The sequence below is a fragment of the Pollicipes pollicipes genome, unplaced genomic scaffold (assembly GCF_011947565.3).
Source record: "Pollicipes pollicipes isolate AB1234 unplaced genomic scaffold, Ppol_2.1 Scaffold_4881;HRSCAF=5763_pilon_pilon_pilon, whole genome shotgun sequence".
Classification (NCBI taxonomy): Eukaryota; Metazoa; Arthropoda; class Thecostraca; order Pollicipedomorpha; family Pollicipedidae; genus Pollicipes; species Pollicipes pollicipes.
The window spans coordinates 45,680,191-45,696,858 of NW_023596576.1; the positions used below are offsets into that span (position 1 = coordinate 45,680,191).

Sequence of the window (16,668 nt, forward strand, 5' to 3'; positions counted from 1 at the left end):
GCCCACGGGCTTATGCCGACTTGTTGCACTTTTTCAATGGAATTCAAGAATCCCAAGCTTAAAGCGCTCAACTAAACCAGTATTGTTGTTGAGGCTTCGAGAAGTCCTGAGAGTTAAAGCGGATTGGCATGGGTAATTTTGGTAAATCTGTCTGGTAAAACGGACCGCATGGAATGGCCTTGAAAAATCCGGGAAAGCGGACTTGCGAGCGGCCTGGATCTGGACCGGCCTGACTGGACGAACCCGGATCCTGGAAATCCAATCAATGAACTATTGCAGCGTCGTGTCGCGCAGCGCAGACCGTGTTCGAACTCGGCGCGCGGTCATGTAGCGCCTCCAGCGGTCGGTTCTCGAACTACATCTCACTGGGCGACGCGGCGCTCCGACATGCGACGCGTAAGAGCCCGTAGCGACGTCATGGGCGTCGTGGGACACGCGAATCTACAGCCGGATTTGGCACGCGAGGTGGGCAGGCCGGGGTGCCGGCGAATGGGATCTTGGTCCCACCTAGACCGGTGATGTGTCGGGAGACCAGACGGCGGTAGGTCTCCAGTCAGCTGGTGCTGTTTGGAGGGGAAGTCTGGGTGCAGTCCGACACGCAGCGTGAAAGATTCGTGCATGCTCGTCGCGGATGAATCATTGTTGTAAGACATAACGGATTTGTGCTGGAATGTGATATGAGCAGTAGGCTGGAGACGAAATATAAAACAAACGTCTTGGTGACCGACACACGTGCGCCAGCACGATTATAAGCGTGAAATCAGAACCCAGAAGTTATCATAAATATCTTTGATAGGGCGAACGGAGCGTTTTAGAAGCAACAAATCTGCTCAACGGGCGGTTAAGTCTCCACTGGCTTAGACACTGCACAAAGAAAGAAACGAGACATTAATATGGGCCCCATTACCATTTTGTCGTCCAGCATCTGGATAGTCGCCAGCGTCGCCTCACCGATGCAGACGTACGATCCTTCTAGAGATTAACAACAGCATCATCATTTCCACCGTCGTCATGATCATCTCCACCATCGTCTTCATAAGCACCCGCGTTCCTAACAAATGTCGCTGACACGTTTGAACTACAATCATGCATCTGCATTGCATTGCCGCACACAACAAACCATAGGCTTAAGACATCACCTACAAATCGATCTCAGCTCTCACTGTTCAGTCGGAGTCAGTCACTGGAGTTCCTCCCTGCGTCCACCGCCAGCAGATTAGTGCTGTATCTGGCGCACCCAGCATCAGCGCATGCCTTTCAGTGTGTCCCGCCTTGCTCACTGCTGCCGCCTTCACTTCTATGGTCACTTTGGACTCCTTGTAAGTGATCGGAAAAAATGCTGCAGCATCAGAGGCATCCACAGGAACGACTACGCTCTCATCTGACATTTCCATAACCATGGGTGGTTTGGTTGCATCTTTCCAATGACCATTGCCTGCTGATACTCAATAGAAGTTTGCGTCATGGGCGACGAGCCGTCTCATACAATCTGGTTTTGGTCCTGGCATCTCTTGGTCTGACACCCTCCGATCCGCTCTTCTGGTCTGACTTCCTCCGACTTGCTGTTCTGGTCCGATACCCTCTGATCCGCTCTTCTGGTCTGACACCCTCTGGTCTGCTCTCCTGGTCTAACACCCTCTGATCTGCTCTCCTGGTCTGACACCCTCTGATCTGCTCTCCTGGTCTGACACCCTCTGATCTGCTTTCCCGCCAGCATCCTCTTCTCCGATGTCATCAGCAGAACGATCGGAATGTCTTCATTGTGGACCTCATCCACACTGCGCTGAATATCCGTTGGCATGGTTTCTTGGAGTCTCCGGCAAGTTTCTGGTAAAAAATAAACACGCCGAACAAATTTCCGCCCGTCGCTGATTCTGAACGAGCTCTGCATCGGAATCAGCCATGCCCTCTGTGACCTCTAGTGGCTCAGGATGAAGGATATTACGGAACCGAGAGCCACGGAGCACACGACATTGTAAAGGTGTCGTAAAACTGCAGAAGATGACTGTGACTGAACAGCAGTGGTTGTGTCCCTCGACAGGTCAAATTTATGAGGTTAAATTAGTAGGTCACCTCGTTAGCTATTTTACGTTCTGTGATCTCAAGAACCAAGCACACTACAACAATGCGGAAACGACGTTAAAAGCCTCTGGACAGCTGTCTTTGATGGGCGCTATTGTACATCGGCAGGTGTGGCCCTGGCGTTGTCATGTCAGGTCAATGCGGAAGCGACGTCAAAAGTCTTTGGACCTACACCTACACCTACAAACTGTTTTTTGACGGGCGCTATTGTGCATCGGCAGGTGTGGGATTGCCGTTGTCATGTCAGATCGAATGGGTTAAGGTTAATGTTGCTTTGGCCCATCGGGTTATATCAAGAACTAAGCAAGTCACATCAATGGAAAAAATGGCGCCAGCAGGCCCTTCGGCAAGCACCGAGAGGGGTTTTTAAGTTTTGAATCACACGACCTATAAAAGGTGCAATCTAGTCACAAGGGTACAAATTATGAAACAGAACGTATTTTTGAAGCCAAATGTACACCGCTAGATGATTATATTCTTCTTGGCCATGAACGCCACATGGCTTATGGGATGACATGATTTTAGTGACATTTCTATGACGGCACGCATGCCTGAATGACCTTGAATTAGTCCGTACAAAAAGGTCTGCATACCGTCGCGGGTGTGTAGCTTATAAATTAGAGGGCTTTAGGCCATAAGAAATGCAGGGCTGTGAACCGCATCGAGTGATCTTCAGAATGTTTGTTTCAGTTTAAAACACCATACAAATATGGAACATTGTCCTTAACCAAACATATGCCAGCGTTGATTTGGAAGCGCTGTGTAGATGAAACTGGAAGCACTTGTGCGTATGAAACCAGCCGCACAAAACCGTGTTTAAAACGACGGGCACCAGATGCGCGTCGCTCTTACCTTATGATTTTTGCATGCCTTCAGCTTGAATGTCAACAGTTAATAGACCAAAGTACATGCAGAAAATTAAGTAGATTGAACAAATGCGAGGTTTAACACCATGCAAGGTACTTCGCGTACCTGTGGTGTGCTAACATGAGTTTTTCAGCGACAAATTTTGAGTCGTGCCCTCCCCGTTACGAAGTTTTGCATACACTCCTGTCATCACGCATAGACAAATACGCGTGCGCTAGTGCTGGCTTGAAGCAATGCAAAAGTCAAAATACTTTTACTACATCATGCAACGCTTCACTACGGAACCGCACATTTGCTGACGGTCACACCATCTGAACATGCTCTTTCCGCACCTGCACACTATCCGCATCTGCACACTATCCGCATCTGTACACTATCCGCACCTGCACACTATCCGCACCTGCACACTATCCGCACCTGCACACTATCCGCATCTGAACACTATCCGCATCTGTACTCTATCCGTATCTGCACACTATCCGCATCTGCACACTATCCGCACCTGCACACTATCCGCACCTGCACACTATCCGCATCTACATACTATCCGCACCTGCACACCATCCGCACCTGCACACTATCCGCACCTGCACACTATCCGCATCTGCACACTATCCGCACCTGCACACTATCCGCATCTGCACACTATCCGCATCTGCACACTATCCGCATCTGCACACTATCCGCACCTGCACACTATCTGCATCTGCACACTATTTACATCTGTACACTTTCCGTATCTGCACACTATCCGCACCTCCACACTATCCGCATCTGCACACTATCTGTATCTGCACACTATCCGCACCTGCACACTATCCGCACCTGCACAATGTCTGCTGCATCATGGCCACGTCGTCCGGCCCGGAGACCCTGCGGTGTGGACGCGGCCGCAAAGAGCGCGGGACGGCCGGGCGGGGGTGGGCCGGCGCCACGCTGGCTGCAACGCCGACCTTGACCTAGATCGTGGCGGCGTCGGCCCGACTGGGGGTGCCGTCCACGCCGGAAACCATACCAGGAACCGGCGCCAAGGCTCCGCCGCCGGCGCCGAGCCGGCTGTTTGCGTCTAGCGCCGGGCCGCGCCGGTTGAAGGCGAGCCCGCTGCTGCACCCTGGCGGCGCCCGGTGTACGCTGACCTTCACGGCAGCCGCAGGGGGCCGCCCCGCCCCACCCGTCAGCTGCGCCGGACGGGTGGGGTGCATGACCTCGCTCGGGACCGGCCGGGGGTACTGCGTGAGAGTGCGGAGCGCGGGAGTGGCGAACCGAGTCTGCCAAAGGCGTTTCCGGTGGCGCGCCTCTGGTATTTCCGGATACGTCAGTGGCATCATACTTCCGTACGAGGTGACATCCTCGCATCCCGCCTGGCCTGGTAAAGCGGTCGAAAATTGCAGCAGGTACTTGCCTCGTGTCTACGAGAAATCATCTCAGTGCGTGCAGAGTGACTGGGTTAGGATAGCTAGGAGACAATTGGTTGCGTTCATCGATCCCCCTTCCTTCCCAGCGCTCGCTTTCTCCCTCGGTATCCCTTTCACCGGGACAATTTGCACACACCATCCATGCATGGCGGTGGCTTTGTCCGAGCACCGGGAACATACGGGGTGGGGAAGGAGGGGGGGGGGGAGGGGCTGTGGACGTAGGGGTCAGTGTGCGGTCCAGACCAAACCAATAAGCCGCGTTGGTCGCAAACCCTGTGTTTACCCCGGTAGGTTTGGCATCGGCCTGCGCCGGAAAACGACCGCATTGTGTTCGGTTCCTGCCCAGTAACTCGCAGAATCCCGCACAATGCCTGGGCCCGATACAGATGTCTTCCGTCTCCTGCCATGCAGACAGCGTGTCCCTTACGACTACGATACTTAGTTGTGCTTTGATCATTCACCAGGCGCAGTAGGCGTCATTTTATCTGGATCGCAATACACCGTTCGTTCGCCAGTTGTTGTTGTTCATTGGAGTTTTCGGGCGCGTCGACTGCAGTGGTCATTTTGCGCCCATTTTTCGTTCGCCAGTATGACACCGGACTTCACTCTGCGTTTGACGCGTAAAAGATGCATCTAAGTTCGTGCGTAAGTGCATCGCCATTTCCACTTCAAATAACGGTGAATAGAGCGCAACCTGGACCAATTTGCGGAATTGTCGTGCGCAAAAAGTTTAGCTTCGTATTCCCACGTTTTTTTTGCCATGTAAATCTACTCACCCGTAAAATTTTGGGTCGCCATTTAGTGCGTAAATAAAAGGAGTTGGGCGACATTTGATTCCCTTGTTGAGCGGCCGAGTACAACTCCACTTGGTGTCCGATATCTTCTCGCTCTTTCCTGGCCTACTGACCACGCGCCCCACATGGTTACCTCGAGCTAAATCCTCCTGGCCTGCAAGGCAGGTCGTGTACTAACTGCAGTCTGTTTCTGATCTATGGTGGCTCCAAAAACAGCCGTCGTTCGTTGGCAACGCGACAGTGTTCCAGTCGAACGGCCCGCAGATTATCCGATTCTAGCGCAAACATAAAGCTTGAGAATTTCTAAACGTGAAACCACGCTATCGTCAAATAAGGTGCGATGCTCAGCAGACAATAAAAGACGGATGTTAGTCCCGTTCAAACTGCATGCCCTGGTCAAAGGTACCATCCATAAAGTACACCTTGCCTCGAGCCATACCGAAGGCATTCAACATCGCTGCTCGGGTGGTGGCTGAGCGGCGTCGCGCAGAACAGATCTACTCCGCATTGGGCGCTACTGGCTGTTCCGTGATTGATCGTCCTTACTCTAGCCAGAAGTTGGAAGTGTTCAAAACCATGCACAACTCAGCAACTTTCTGTGCCATTGGAAAGCTGGTTTTCACCGGAACGCTGCTCCATCTCGCGTGACACACGGATCTGTCGTGGCCAGATTTCACACTCCCCCCCCCTCCCCCCCCCCCCCCCCTCCCTCTTAAGGCGCAGACTAACGTCCAGTCAGCGTTCCGTCAGCCGTGCACTGGAACATTATGAATAACTGGATTTAGGTTCTTTATATTCACGCGACCCGTCTGAGCGGAAAATGGCAGACCGTTTCCAGCGTCATAGCACTTGAAAAACTTTACGCCAATGGTTGCCTCCACGTGGTGCCCGTTCATTCAGCGCGTGTTTCATATCGGGAAGCATTTAACAACCGAAAACCCCAGCCATACATCGCGGTGGTCCAGAGGCCTTAGTGACACATTATCTCGCCCGCGGATCTCTGCTATATATCACTGCCGTTGGTGGGAGCACACTGAACGGACCGTTGCCTGCACCGTGGCTGGCTTATATCATTTCCCCTGTACCACGCATGGAACCTATTAACCATGTTGGTGTGGACGCTATTTACTGAGATATGTACACACACTTGCACGAACCGCTTGTCTGCGTAGTAAGGATGGTGCTCCCACTGCATGCTCTTTATCTGTAGTCCGAGATCAAGAGCTATCGGAAATACGTCGCTTGATGTCAGGTGCTGTTCAACAATAAACAGGCTTTCCTGTTACGGAAAGACGCTTGTCGCTTTCGGAACATGCGTTTATATCATCCATGTCACGTGCTATACTCTGGTCATAAGCACAGTTACATCAGCAAGTTTTTAGCCCATTTGTTAGTAGCTTTGAATTTCTTACCGTCTTTTTCACTGGACACTTGCTCGATCAGGCCGGTTGTGTATTGTGCACACAAGAAGCCACAAACATGAAATCTGCAGTGGCCGGCACATAAACCCAAGCAACACAATTTCCCAAAATGCTGCTGAAAGATAAAACCGCTGAATTATGCCGTTGATAACTGGCGCAAAAGTAAGCGCATGCGTGCAGAAAACGTGACGCGTCAGCTGGCGCTGTGATAACTAGTCGGCACGGCATGAAGCGCATTTACTTCAGTTTGAGTACCAGAGACAATGTCTTTAAAGACGTCATCCTTAGTCCATTGCTATTAATGGCCGTTCCACGTTGTTCGAACGAACAGCAAGTGCTGACATTCTCGTCAACAGGGAGCCCGTCATCCAAAGCTGAGATGTCTGGGGCTCTTGCCATTGCGGCATCGGCGACTTCATGACTACGGAGTTTCTTGCGTCCTCTTTTTCTTCTCAGAGAAGAGAGAACAGATAGGACCTTCCGTTCGAACACACCAGATCATCATAAGAAATATGAGCAGCAGCCCTGAAACAAACAGAAATTGTGTCACTTTGATGCAAAGCGAAAACGCCTAGCAAATAACAGTGGAGATTTACAAGACAACAATGGCTGGCGTGCCGACAACGCCGTCCCTTCGCCGCGGCTATTCCCACACGCTGATCGATAATATTTCAGCTTGCTTTCCGGCGCAGGGAATGGGCGTTCAGGTGATGGGCTGTTTATGATATGGCCATCATTGTGAACCTACAGATACAATTTGATTGCCCTGAAACTTGAAGCTTGAATGATGTTAGATGATACCTTAACAGGCATAAATGTGAGGTAATCGCGTGACAAGGAGCCCACCCCGATAAAACCGCAACGGATAATGCTGAAGGGAGCTCATTGAAAACCACGTGCTGCTGAGCACGCAAACGTCAAGCTCAGGTAATGATGGGCTTAAACATGGCAGGGAAACAAAAGCTTCAGTCAACAGATGGCGTGATCTTGGAGTGTGGTTTATGAGTGCTGCTCTGGGATAAAGCGGTGCTCGGCGTCGGGGCAGCGACAGCTCCCGCCTGAGGCGGCGCGCCGTGGGAACTGAACCGACCGCCGCCGGGCTGCGGCCGCGACTCCGGCCGCAGGCACGTGCCTGCCGTGGTGGGGATGGTGACGAGGGTGAGGTAGTCGGGCTCTGCCTGCTCGGTGGTGACCGGCAGCTCGGTGGTGCTGACGGAGCTGGTCTCAGGCCCGCCGGTGGTGGTGGTGCGCGGCCGCTCGCACTCCAGCCCGGCCAGCGAGCCCCACTCGCGCGTGACGTGGCCGCATACCAGCTCCACGCGCTCGCTGGCGCCGTCCGAGAACCTGGGGACGCGGCGTCATCCGGTCACTGGCGCCGTCTGAGAACCTGGCAACATGACACCATCCGGCCACTGGCGCCGTCCGAGAATCTGGCAACATGGCGCCATCCGGCCACTGGCGCCGTCCGAGAACCCGGCAACATGGCGCCATCCGGCCACTGGCGCCGTCCGAGAACCCGGCAACATGGCGCCATACGGCCACTGACGCCGTCCGAAAACCCGGCAACATGGCGCCATCCGGCCACTGGCGCCGTCGGAGAACCTGGCAACATGGCGCCATACGGCCACTGGCGCCTTCCGAGAACCCGGCGACATGGCGCCATCCGACCACTGGCGCCGTCCGAGAACCTGGCAACATGGCGCCATACGGCCACTGGCGCCGTTTAAGAGCCTGAAAACATGGCGCTATCCGGTAACTGGCGCCGTCTGAGAGCATGGCGACATGGCGCCATCCGGTAGCTGGCGCCGTCTGAGAGCATGGCGACATGGCGCCATCCGGTAGCTGGCGCCGTCTGAGAGCATGGCGACATGGCGCCATCCGGTAGCTGGCGCCGTCTGAGAGCATGGCGACATGGCGCCATCCGGTAGCTGGCTCTGTCGGGAGTCCGGGGACGCAGGGAGAGCCGTACTGCTGATAGCGGTGCTGACGAACTGTTTTGTTGGGATGCTGACGGGGACTTGAATTAAGACAAGCTCTCCAAACAGCCAACCCAACCTTGGTGCTGAGCCAAGCCCGGTGGCTGAAACTGCTGAACGAGGAGCGATGCCCGCGTTCGTGTGCTGCCTCCCATGACTGGGTGCTGCACATCTGCTGTGTGGCCGGTGAGCCTACACTCCCTTTGACGAACAACCCACCCCCCTCATGCTCAATTCACAAGCGCGTGGAAAGGACGGCGTTTGCATGTGCGCACTGAAACTGCAGCACGCTGGGTGCGCTCTAAAGGAAAATGTTCTTAGCTCACAAACTTTGGTTCGTGACGGCACAAAAAGGCTTCCACAACGCCAGACACGCATGTTTTTCGCAAGCGGCACATTTGCATACCATACTACCACAAGAAAGTTGCGACATCCAGACGAGATATGCATTTCGGAGAATACAGTGTTATCGGCCATTGTAATTATCTCTTGTTTTGTCGGGAGACATAGCTCATCCCCGCGCAGCGCTGTGTGTCATCCCCAGCCGTGAACACGCCCCGGCGCGGCCAGCCAGCCGGAGGGCGGCCTGGCCTCAGGGGCGCAGAGCTCACACGTAGCCGGCGGCGCAGCTGTAGGTGGCCTTGGTGCCCGTGGTGCGATGGTCCGGCACCGAGAGCACGCCGTTGGCCGGTGCCGCCGGGGCATCCTCGTCGCACTGCATCACTGCCGGCCAGGGGCGGACGGGTCATCTCAGTCACCACACAGGGGTCGACACGTCAGGTCGGCCGGCACACGGGGGCGGACATGTCAGGTCGGCCGGCACACGGGGGCGGACGGGTCATCTCAGTCGCCACACAGGGGCGGACACGTCAGGTCGGCCGGCACACAAGGGTGGACGGGTCACCTCAGTCGCCACACAGGGGTGGACACGCCAGGTCGGCCGGAACACGGGTGGACACGTCAGGTCGGTCGGCACACGGGGGCGGAAACGTCAGATCGGCCGGAACACGGGTGGACACGTCAGGTCGGCCGGCACACGGGGGCGGATCCGTCAGGTCGGCCGGCACACGGGGGTGGAAACGTCAGGTCGGCCGGCACACGGGGGCGAGTACACACGGCACACAGGCGCACAAATCTCAACAACCTACTGGGCTCACGATTACGAAACACGTGGCGCATGCGGCTATAGGTTATTATGTGTGTTGTGGCACCAATCTCACGCCTGACAGGCGCTCAACTTTCCGTAAGCATGCTGGAAATATCACGATCTATCCCAACCTCACGACGGAATGCACATCGTTGCACCCTTGCCCTCACCCTGATAGGCGGTGGCGGACGGGTCCACAGTCATGTTGGCGACCGTCGGCGGCTCCGTCAGCTGGGTGTACCTCTCCAGCGCCGTCTGCACCTGCAGCAGCCGGCCGGCAGGTGTCACACCCGGCAGCCCCGAGGCACATGGCCGGGGTCGTCTGACTCACGACACCAGCTCAGGCTGCAAGCAGCCAAGCACTGCTCCATACATGCTGTCTCAACGGACACGTGAGTGGCGGAGGAAGATCTCGGCACAGGAATCATACCATGTGCCAAGGGACTGTCATGTTTTTGAAGGAGGGTGTCTCAGTACTTTTCATATGCTTATATCCTGATTCAGATTAAAAGACAACTATACCAAGCTCCCGAATAAGGAGCTGGGGGTCCGGACCAATGCCCTCCCCCTCCCCCTCTGGTTGCACATCTGTTTATGACCGCTAACACTTACCTATATTTTCCACGAACATTGCTGTTTTTGTACGTAGCCTTGAGCACTGAGCACCACCGCGCTGCAGTCACCGGAACCCAGTCAGCGTCCACTCCCTTACCGATCCCACCGTCCGTGTTTACACGCGCGAGGCCCGGCCGGTGATCGGCGACCAACCTTCGTGAGGGCCAGCGCGGCGTCCATAGAGGTGGCCAGCAACACGTCAGCGTTCACCACCACCGAGCCGGCCGTCAGCGACGTCACGTGCACGTCCACGATGGCCGGCTCCGAGGTGGCTAGGGCTGTCGCCACCTGCGGGTCACAGGTCACGGAGAGCTCCCAGGTCGGCAGGAGGTCACGTGCTGGTTGACCTAGGCGATTTGAATGGGCCCAGTGAGCGAGCGCATAGAGAGGCAACTCAATGAGTGAGGCATGAAGATGGCTGAAACTCATGGTGTTAACTGAAGGATGAATCAAAACAGTAGATAATGCCACCTGCTGATACGTAAGCCTGATTAGTTAACTCGAAACGTAAAGTAGCAAAGTAGTAACTTACGACTTGAACACAGACAAGCGAGCCAAACAATGCATCCTGTGTTCTGCGTGCTGAAGACGTTGGGCATCTTTACCTGTTGATGAATGCGGTCCACGAATGTGGCGTACTGCTCGGAGGCAGCATCTCTGAGCTCATCTGTAAGCTCCTCATCGGGAAGCCGGACACTGATGGTCACTACCGCTCCTGCCGGAGTTGCAAAACAGGAGGGGTGTGAACGGACGTGAAGACCAGCCGGTAAGGCTCTGTTGTAGCTTACATGACTCAAAGTCATCAGAACACTGTGTTGAAAAAAGACGAGCGAGCCAGGCTGGGGAACATAGAACGGCGGCCAATTGTTCGTGTAGATATGTGATTATCTTGGCAGCAAAGTCTTTCTGGATCGCTCGTAATGTTCTTATAAACCACGGCTTCAACTGTAGTGCGCGCAAGACCCACTGCCGTGGAGCACTCGCCCCTACACACGAGCACAGCCCGCGGCGCGCCCACACACTGGTCGTGTTCACTACTGGTTGTATTCCTTACCGGCTGTGTTCCCTACCGGTTATGTTCCCTACCGGTTGTGTTTCCTACCAGTTGTGTTCCACACGGGTTGTGTTCTCTACTGGTTGTGTCCTCTACCGGTCGTGTTTCCTTCTAGTCGTATCCCCCGTTCGTGTTCCCTACCGGTCGTGTTCCCCTCTGATCATGTTCCACACAGATCGTGTTCCCAAACGGCCGTCTTCCCCACCAATCTTTATCCCCTTCGGTCGTGTTCATCACCGATCGTGTTTACCACCAGTCTTGTTTCCCATCGGTCGTGTTCCCCACCGGTCGTGTTTACCACCGGTCGTGTTCCACATCGGTTATGTTCTCCACCGGTCGTGTTCCCCGCCGGCCATGTTCACCGCCGGTCGTATTCACCACCAATCGTGCCCCCTCCCCAGTCTTAGCTCACCTCCGGTGGTCAGGCTCACCGGTCGGACAGATGCACGGCATGAGCACGTCGCCGGGCACGCGCATCCATGAGAGGAAGGTGCCGCGCTGGGTGCGCATGTTCTGGCGCAGGGCCCAGGCCTGCGTCATTGTCTGCACCAGCAGCACGAAGCTGCCGTACTCGGCCGAGCCCAGCTCCTCGAGCAGCCTCAGCGGGTGGTCGGGGTCGTTGGAGGCCAGGTCCAGCTCCAGGTTCACGCGGCGCGGCAGCTGCGAGAAGCTGACGCCCTCCAGCCGCTGCCGGGAGAGAGGAAGCCGCCCGCGCCGGTCGGTCACGACAGACCGCTCAGCTAGCGCCTGATGATGCAGCACTCCTACTGCGGTCTGTCTGTCTGTCCGTGCGTATGCATGTATATATGTATATATGCATGGATGCATCCATGCATGTAAGGATGCATGTATGCACTTATGCATACATATATGGATGCATGTATGCACGTGTGTATGGATGTATGGATGTATGAATGTATACGTGTATAATGCATCCATACATGTATGTATACGTGTATGGATATATGCCTGCCTCTCCATGTTTTCGTCTGCATGTCTGTCAGTCGCATGTGACGTCCTCCCGTCAGTCCGACAATTCTGCCAGTCTGAGGTACAAGCCAGCGTGACGTTCCTGTCACCATGACACATTAGGTAGTCTGGCACTTCTGACGGTCAGCTCTCTAAATACACGTCCAGCAAACTGCTCTCGCTATGTCATCGAGCAACGCAAATGGAAGGGAAAGAGTTTGTTGTTAGTGGTTAATTTATGCATGCAACATATAGATTTATGCAATATTTTTACTGAAAGGCCGACCTTTGGTATATCAGACGCTGGAGATCGATTACTTTCTGCATAAGAACACATAACACCAAAAAAAACAAGGAGCTTAAAACATTTCTTGCCTATGTCGACGCGTGCGTAAGGTAAAACATTCCAATTCATGAACGACATTTCTAACAAATTCGAAATGATTTAAAACGTTTATTGCACGAAACCTTCGGAAAGCTGCTAATGCAAGACACGGGCAATATTACAGAAGCTGTTCAGTGCAATAGCGAGGAACATTATTCACATAGATAAGACAGTAGTCTTAGGCTTATTCCTCGGTGAAAAACCAGTAGAACGGAGATACAGTTGGTTGATATTTCGGCAACATGCCATTGTCGAAACAATAGCAAATACTTCTGCCATTGTTTCGATAAAGACATCTTGCCGAAATATCAACCCAACTATATTTCCATTTTCCTGGTTTTTCTCCGAGGAATAAGGCTAATACTACTGTCTCGTATATTACAGAAGCGGGTAATGTGATACTGCGTCAGTTCGGATATATTTCCAGCTACGATTTAGTGACTAGCTGTATTTGGCTATGCGTTAAACTGTCATACTACTCATCCATAAATCTACCCAACACGCTGATTATGACAGCGGTCACAGCCCAGCATACGTCATGCATCATCAGCCTGAGATGAGGACCTGTGCGCCGGAACTCACCTCTCACCTCTCACCTCTCACCTCTCACTCACCGGCACTCACTCACTCACAAACATCCCACTTAACAGCAATCCCAGCCCAGCATAATTTTGGAAAAAGAACTGCGTGAAGCAAAAAAACAACAACAAAAAAAACAAAACAAAAACAAACAAACAAAAGAACAAAGCCAAGGGAACAGCCTGAGACGACGCACATAGCAGTGGCCGCAGGCCAGCATAGCTAGCTGAGCAGCGGGCAGTCACTGGCCTCAGCTGAAGCATGCCAGAGCCGCCGCCGCCGTCACAGCAGCAGCGGCTCGCCGCCCGGCGCCCGTTCGTCGGGCCGTACCTGCAGGAACTGCGCCCGCAGCGCCGAGAACGTGGCCAGGTCGACGGTACGCAGGCCGTCAGGCAGCACCTTCAGCGGGTCGGCGTGGTCCACGTGCCGCTCCACCCAGGTGCCCTCACAGCGGCACTCGGACTCGGGCCACAGGTCCGAGCGTACCCGCTGGCTCGCCACCGAGACGCCGGCCGCGCCTGCTGCCGGGGTACACACAACACCGGGTCACAGCCGGTCCCAGGGCGTCACCGGCTGCCGGGACACACACAACACCCGGTCACAGCCGGTCCCAGGGCGTCACCGGCTGCCGGGGCACACACAACACCGGGTCACGGCCGGTCCCAGGGCGTCACCAGCTGCCGGGACACACACAACACCGGGTCACAGCCGGTCCCAGGGCGTCACCGGCTGCCGGGACACACACAACACCCGGTCACAGCCGGTCCCAGGGCGTCACCGGCTGCCGGGGCACACACAACACCCGGTCACAGCCGGTCCCAGGGCGTCACCGGCTGCCGGGGCACACACAACACCGGGTCACAGCCGGTCCCAGGGCGTCACCGGCTGCCGGGACACACACAACACCGGGTCACAGCCGGTCCCAGGGCGTCACCGGCTGCCGGGACACACACAACATCGGGTCACAGCCGGTCCCAGGGCGTCACCGGCTGCCGGGGCACACACAACACCGGGTCACAGCCGGTCCCAGGGCGTCACCGGCTGCCGGGGCACACACAACACCGGGTCACAGCCGGTCCCAGGGCGTCACCAGCTGCCGGGGCACACACAACACCGGATCACAGCCGGTCCCAGGGCGTCACCTGCTGCCGGGGCACTCACAACACCGGGTCACAGCCGGTCCCAGGGCGTCACCGGCTGCCGGGACACACACAACACCGGGTCACAGCCGGTCCCAGGGTGTCACCGGCTGCCGGGACACACACAACACCGGGTCACAGCCGGTCCCAGGGCGTCACCAGCTGCCGGGACATACACAACACCGGGTCACAGCCGGTCCCAGGGCGTCACCGGCTGCCGAGGCACACACAATACCAGGTCACAGCCGGTCCCAGGGCGTCATCGGCTGCCGGGGCACACACAACACCGGGTCACAGCCGGTCCCAGGGCGTCACCAGCTGCCGGGGCACTCACAACACCGGGTCACAGCCGGTCCCAGGGCGTCACCAGCTGCCGGGGCACTCACAACACCGGATCACAGCCGGTCCCAGGGCGTCACCAGCTGCCGGGGCACTCACAACACCGGGTCACAGCCGGTCCCAGGGCGTCACCTGTTGCCGGGGCACACACAACACCGGGTCACAGCCGGTCCCAGGGCGTCACCAGCTGCCGGGGCACACACAACACCGGGTCACAGCCGGTCCCAGGGCGTCACCTGCTGCCGGGGCACACACAACACCCGGCCACAGCCGGTCCCAGGGCGTCACCAGCTGCCGGGGCACACACAACACCGGGTCACAGCCGGTCCCAGGGCGTCACCAGCTGCCGGGGCACACACAACACCCGGCCACAGCCGGTCCCAGGGCGTCACCAGCTGCCGGGGCACACACAACATCGGGTCACAGCCGGTCCCAGGGTGTCACCAGCTGCCGGGACACACACAACACCGGGTCACAGCCGGTCCCAGGGCGTCACCGCCGCGGGCGCCGGCTTCCTACACAAGGTCCATCTGCGCCACGGTCTGCTCCACCGTCCGCACTACCGTCTGATCCACTGCCACGCCAATGAAACGGACTCCATTGGTGTTGCAGGCCGTCATGCCGACCGTCACCAGTCTGAGCGACGTCACCAGTTTGAGAGACGTCACCAGTTTGAGAGACGTCACCAGTTTGAGTGGTGTCACCAGTCTGAGCAATATCGCCAGTCTGAGTGACGTCACCAGTCTGAGTGGTGTCACCAGTATGAGCGATATCATCAGTCTGGATGGTGTCACCATTCTGAACTCATTGAGGCGCTCGGCGAGTTAGAATCAGATTATAAAACCGCAGTACTAAGGAACAGGTCGCGTGAATGACTGAATGAAAGTTGTGGCCACACAGGTCATTGCGCGTTAGTCCAGCTAGTGGGGCTAATTGCTGTCACTTGCGTCAGCTTTCCATTCACTAAGATTGCTTGTGTCAAGTCTTAAATCGGCTCATATCTCGTGTCGTGTGTTCAATACTGCGCTGTTATACGATGTTCGTGTATTTGATCACTGGACGCTGTGCCATTTTGATGTAGAGTGGGAGACAAGTACTGAAGGTGATAATACAGTTCATTTATGCACTCAAAGAAGTGGAACTGCAGATCGCCTGGCCTTCCGTAGTGTACGGTTCGAGGAGACATAACAATGACAGAACCGAAACAGAGCATTTAAATCTCAGTGCACACGAATCATGGCCGCGATTCACTGTCCTATATGGTCTGCGAGACCCAAGAATACACTTGAGGTAGCGGCGACACTGTCGCTTTGACTATGGCCTGACTCGATGCATCAGAACAGTGATACAGTTTAGGAGAAAATAATGAGATTGACAGAAGAGACATAGACAGAGAAAGACTGACTTAAACTAAGGGAAAATGCTCGATTTGGGTGGCCCTGCCCGGGAAGATGAAGTGACGTAATATTGTTAAAAATATATCGCAAACGAGGCAATCATGGTCACATGAGGTGTGGTTTTAGACGCGGCGAAGCTCGGAGTCCATGCCAAACTCGAGACCGTTCGGAAGTCTGACTCGAATGACTCAACCCATTCGCTAAATAATTTACTCCCAGCCTTTTGACTGAACTGATTTCTGAGATATAATATTTTATGAGATAAGACATAATATTATATAAGATTAAAATTAAGCGACGCATTTGCGCTAAATTTCTATTATAGATGACCATGAAAATGCTACGTCGTCGCCCAAAAACACGCAATCCCCTGCCAAGACCCGTAGCTCTGTTTCTACATCGCCTGAGAAGCATGCGAACAAGAGGGCCATGCGTCGCGGCGTCACACTACGCAGTTCATGAACGGGCCGATTTTTAGCATGACCTGTA

The 16,668-nt window shown here is 55.2% G+C and overlaps 1 protein-coding gene across 1 annotated transcript; it reads right to left on the reverse strand.

Annotated features, from left to right (window-relative positions):
- Nucleotides 1-6,596: 6,596 nt before the first annotated feature.
- On the reverse strand, nt 6,597-9,907 carry LOC119101242 (uncharacterized). The gene is made up of 5 exons (XM_037224544.1): nt 9,873-9,907; nt 9,167-9,278; nt 8,253-8,267; nt 7,712-7,908; nt 6,597-7,104 (listed from the first exon to the last, which is right to left on the reverse strand). Exons 1-5 carry the CDS (start codon nt 9,904-9,906, stop codon nt 7,001-7,003), a joined length of 462 nt encoding a protein of 153 aa, XP_037080439.1. The 5' UTR covers nt 9,907; the 3' UTR covers nt 6,597-7,000.
- Between the last annotated feature and the right edge of the window lie 6,761 nt (nt 9,908-16,668).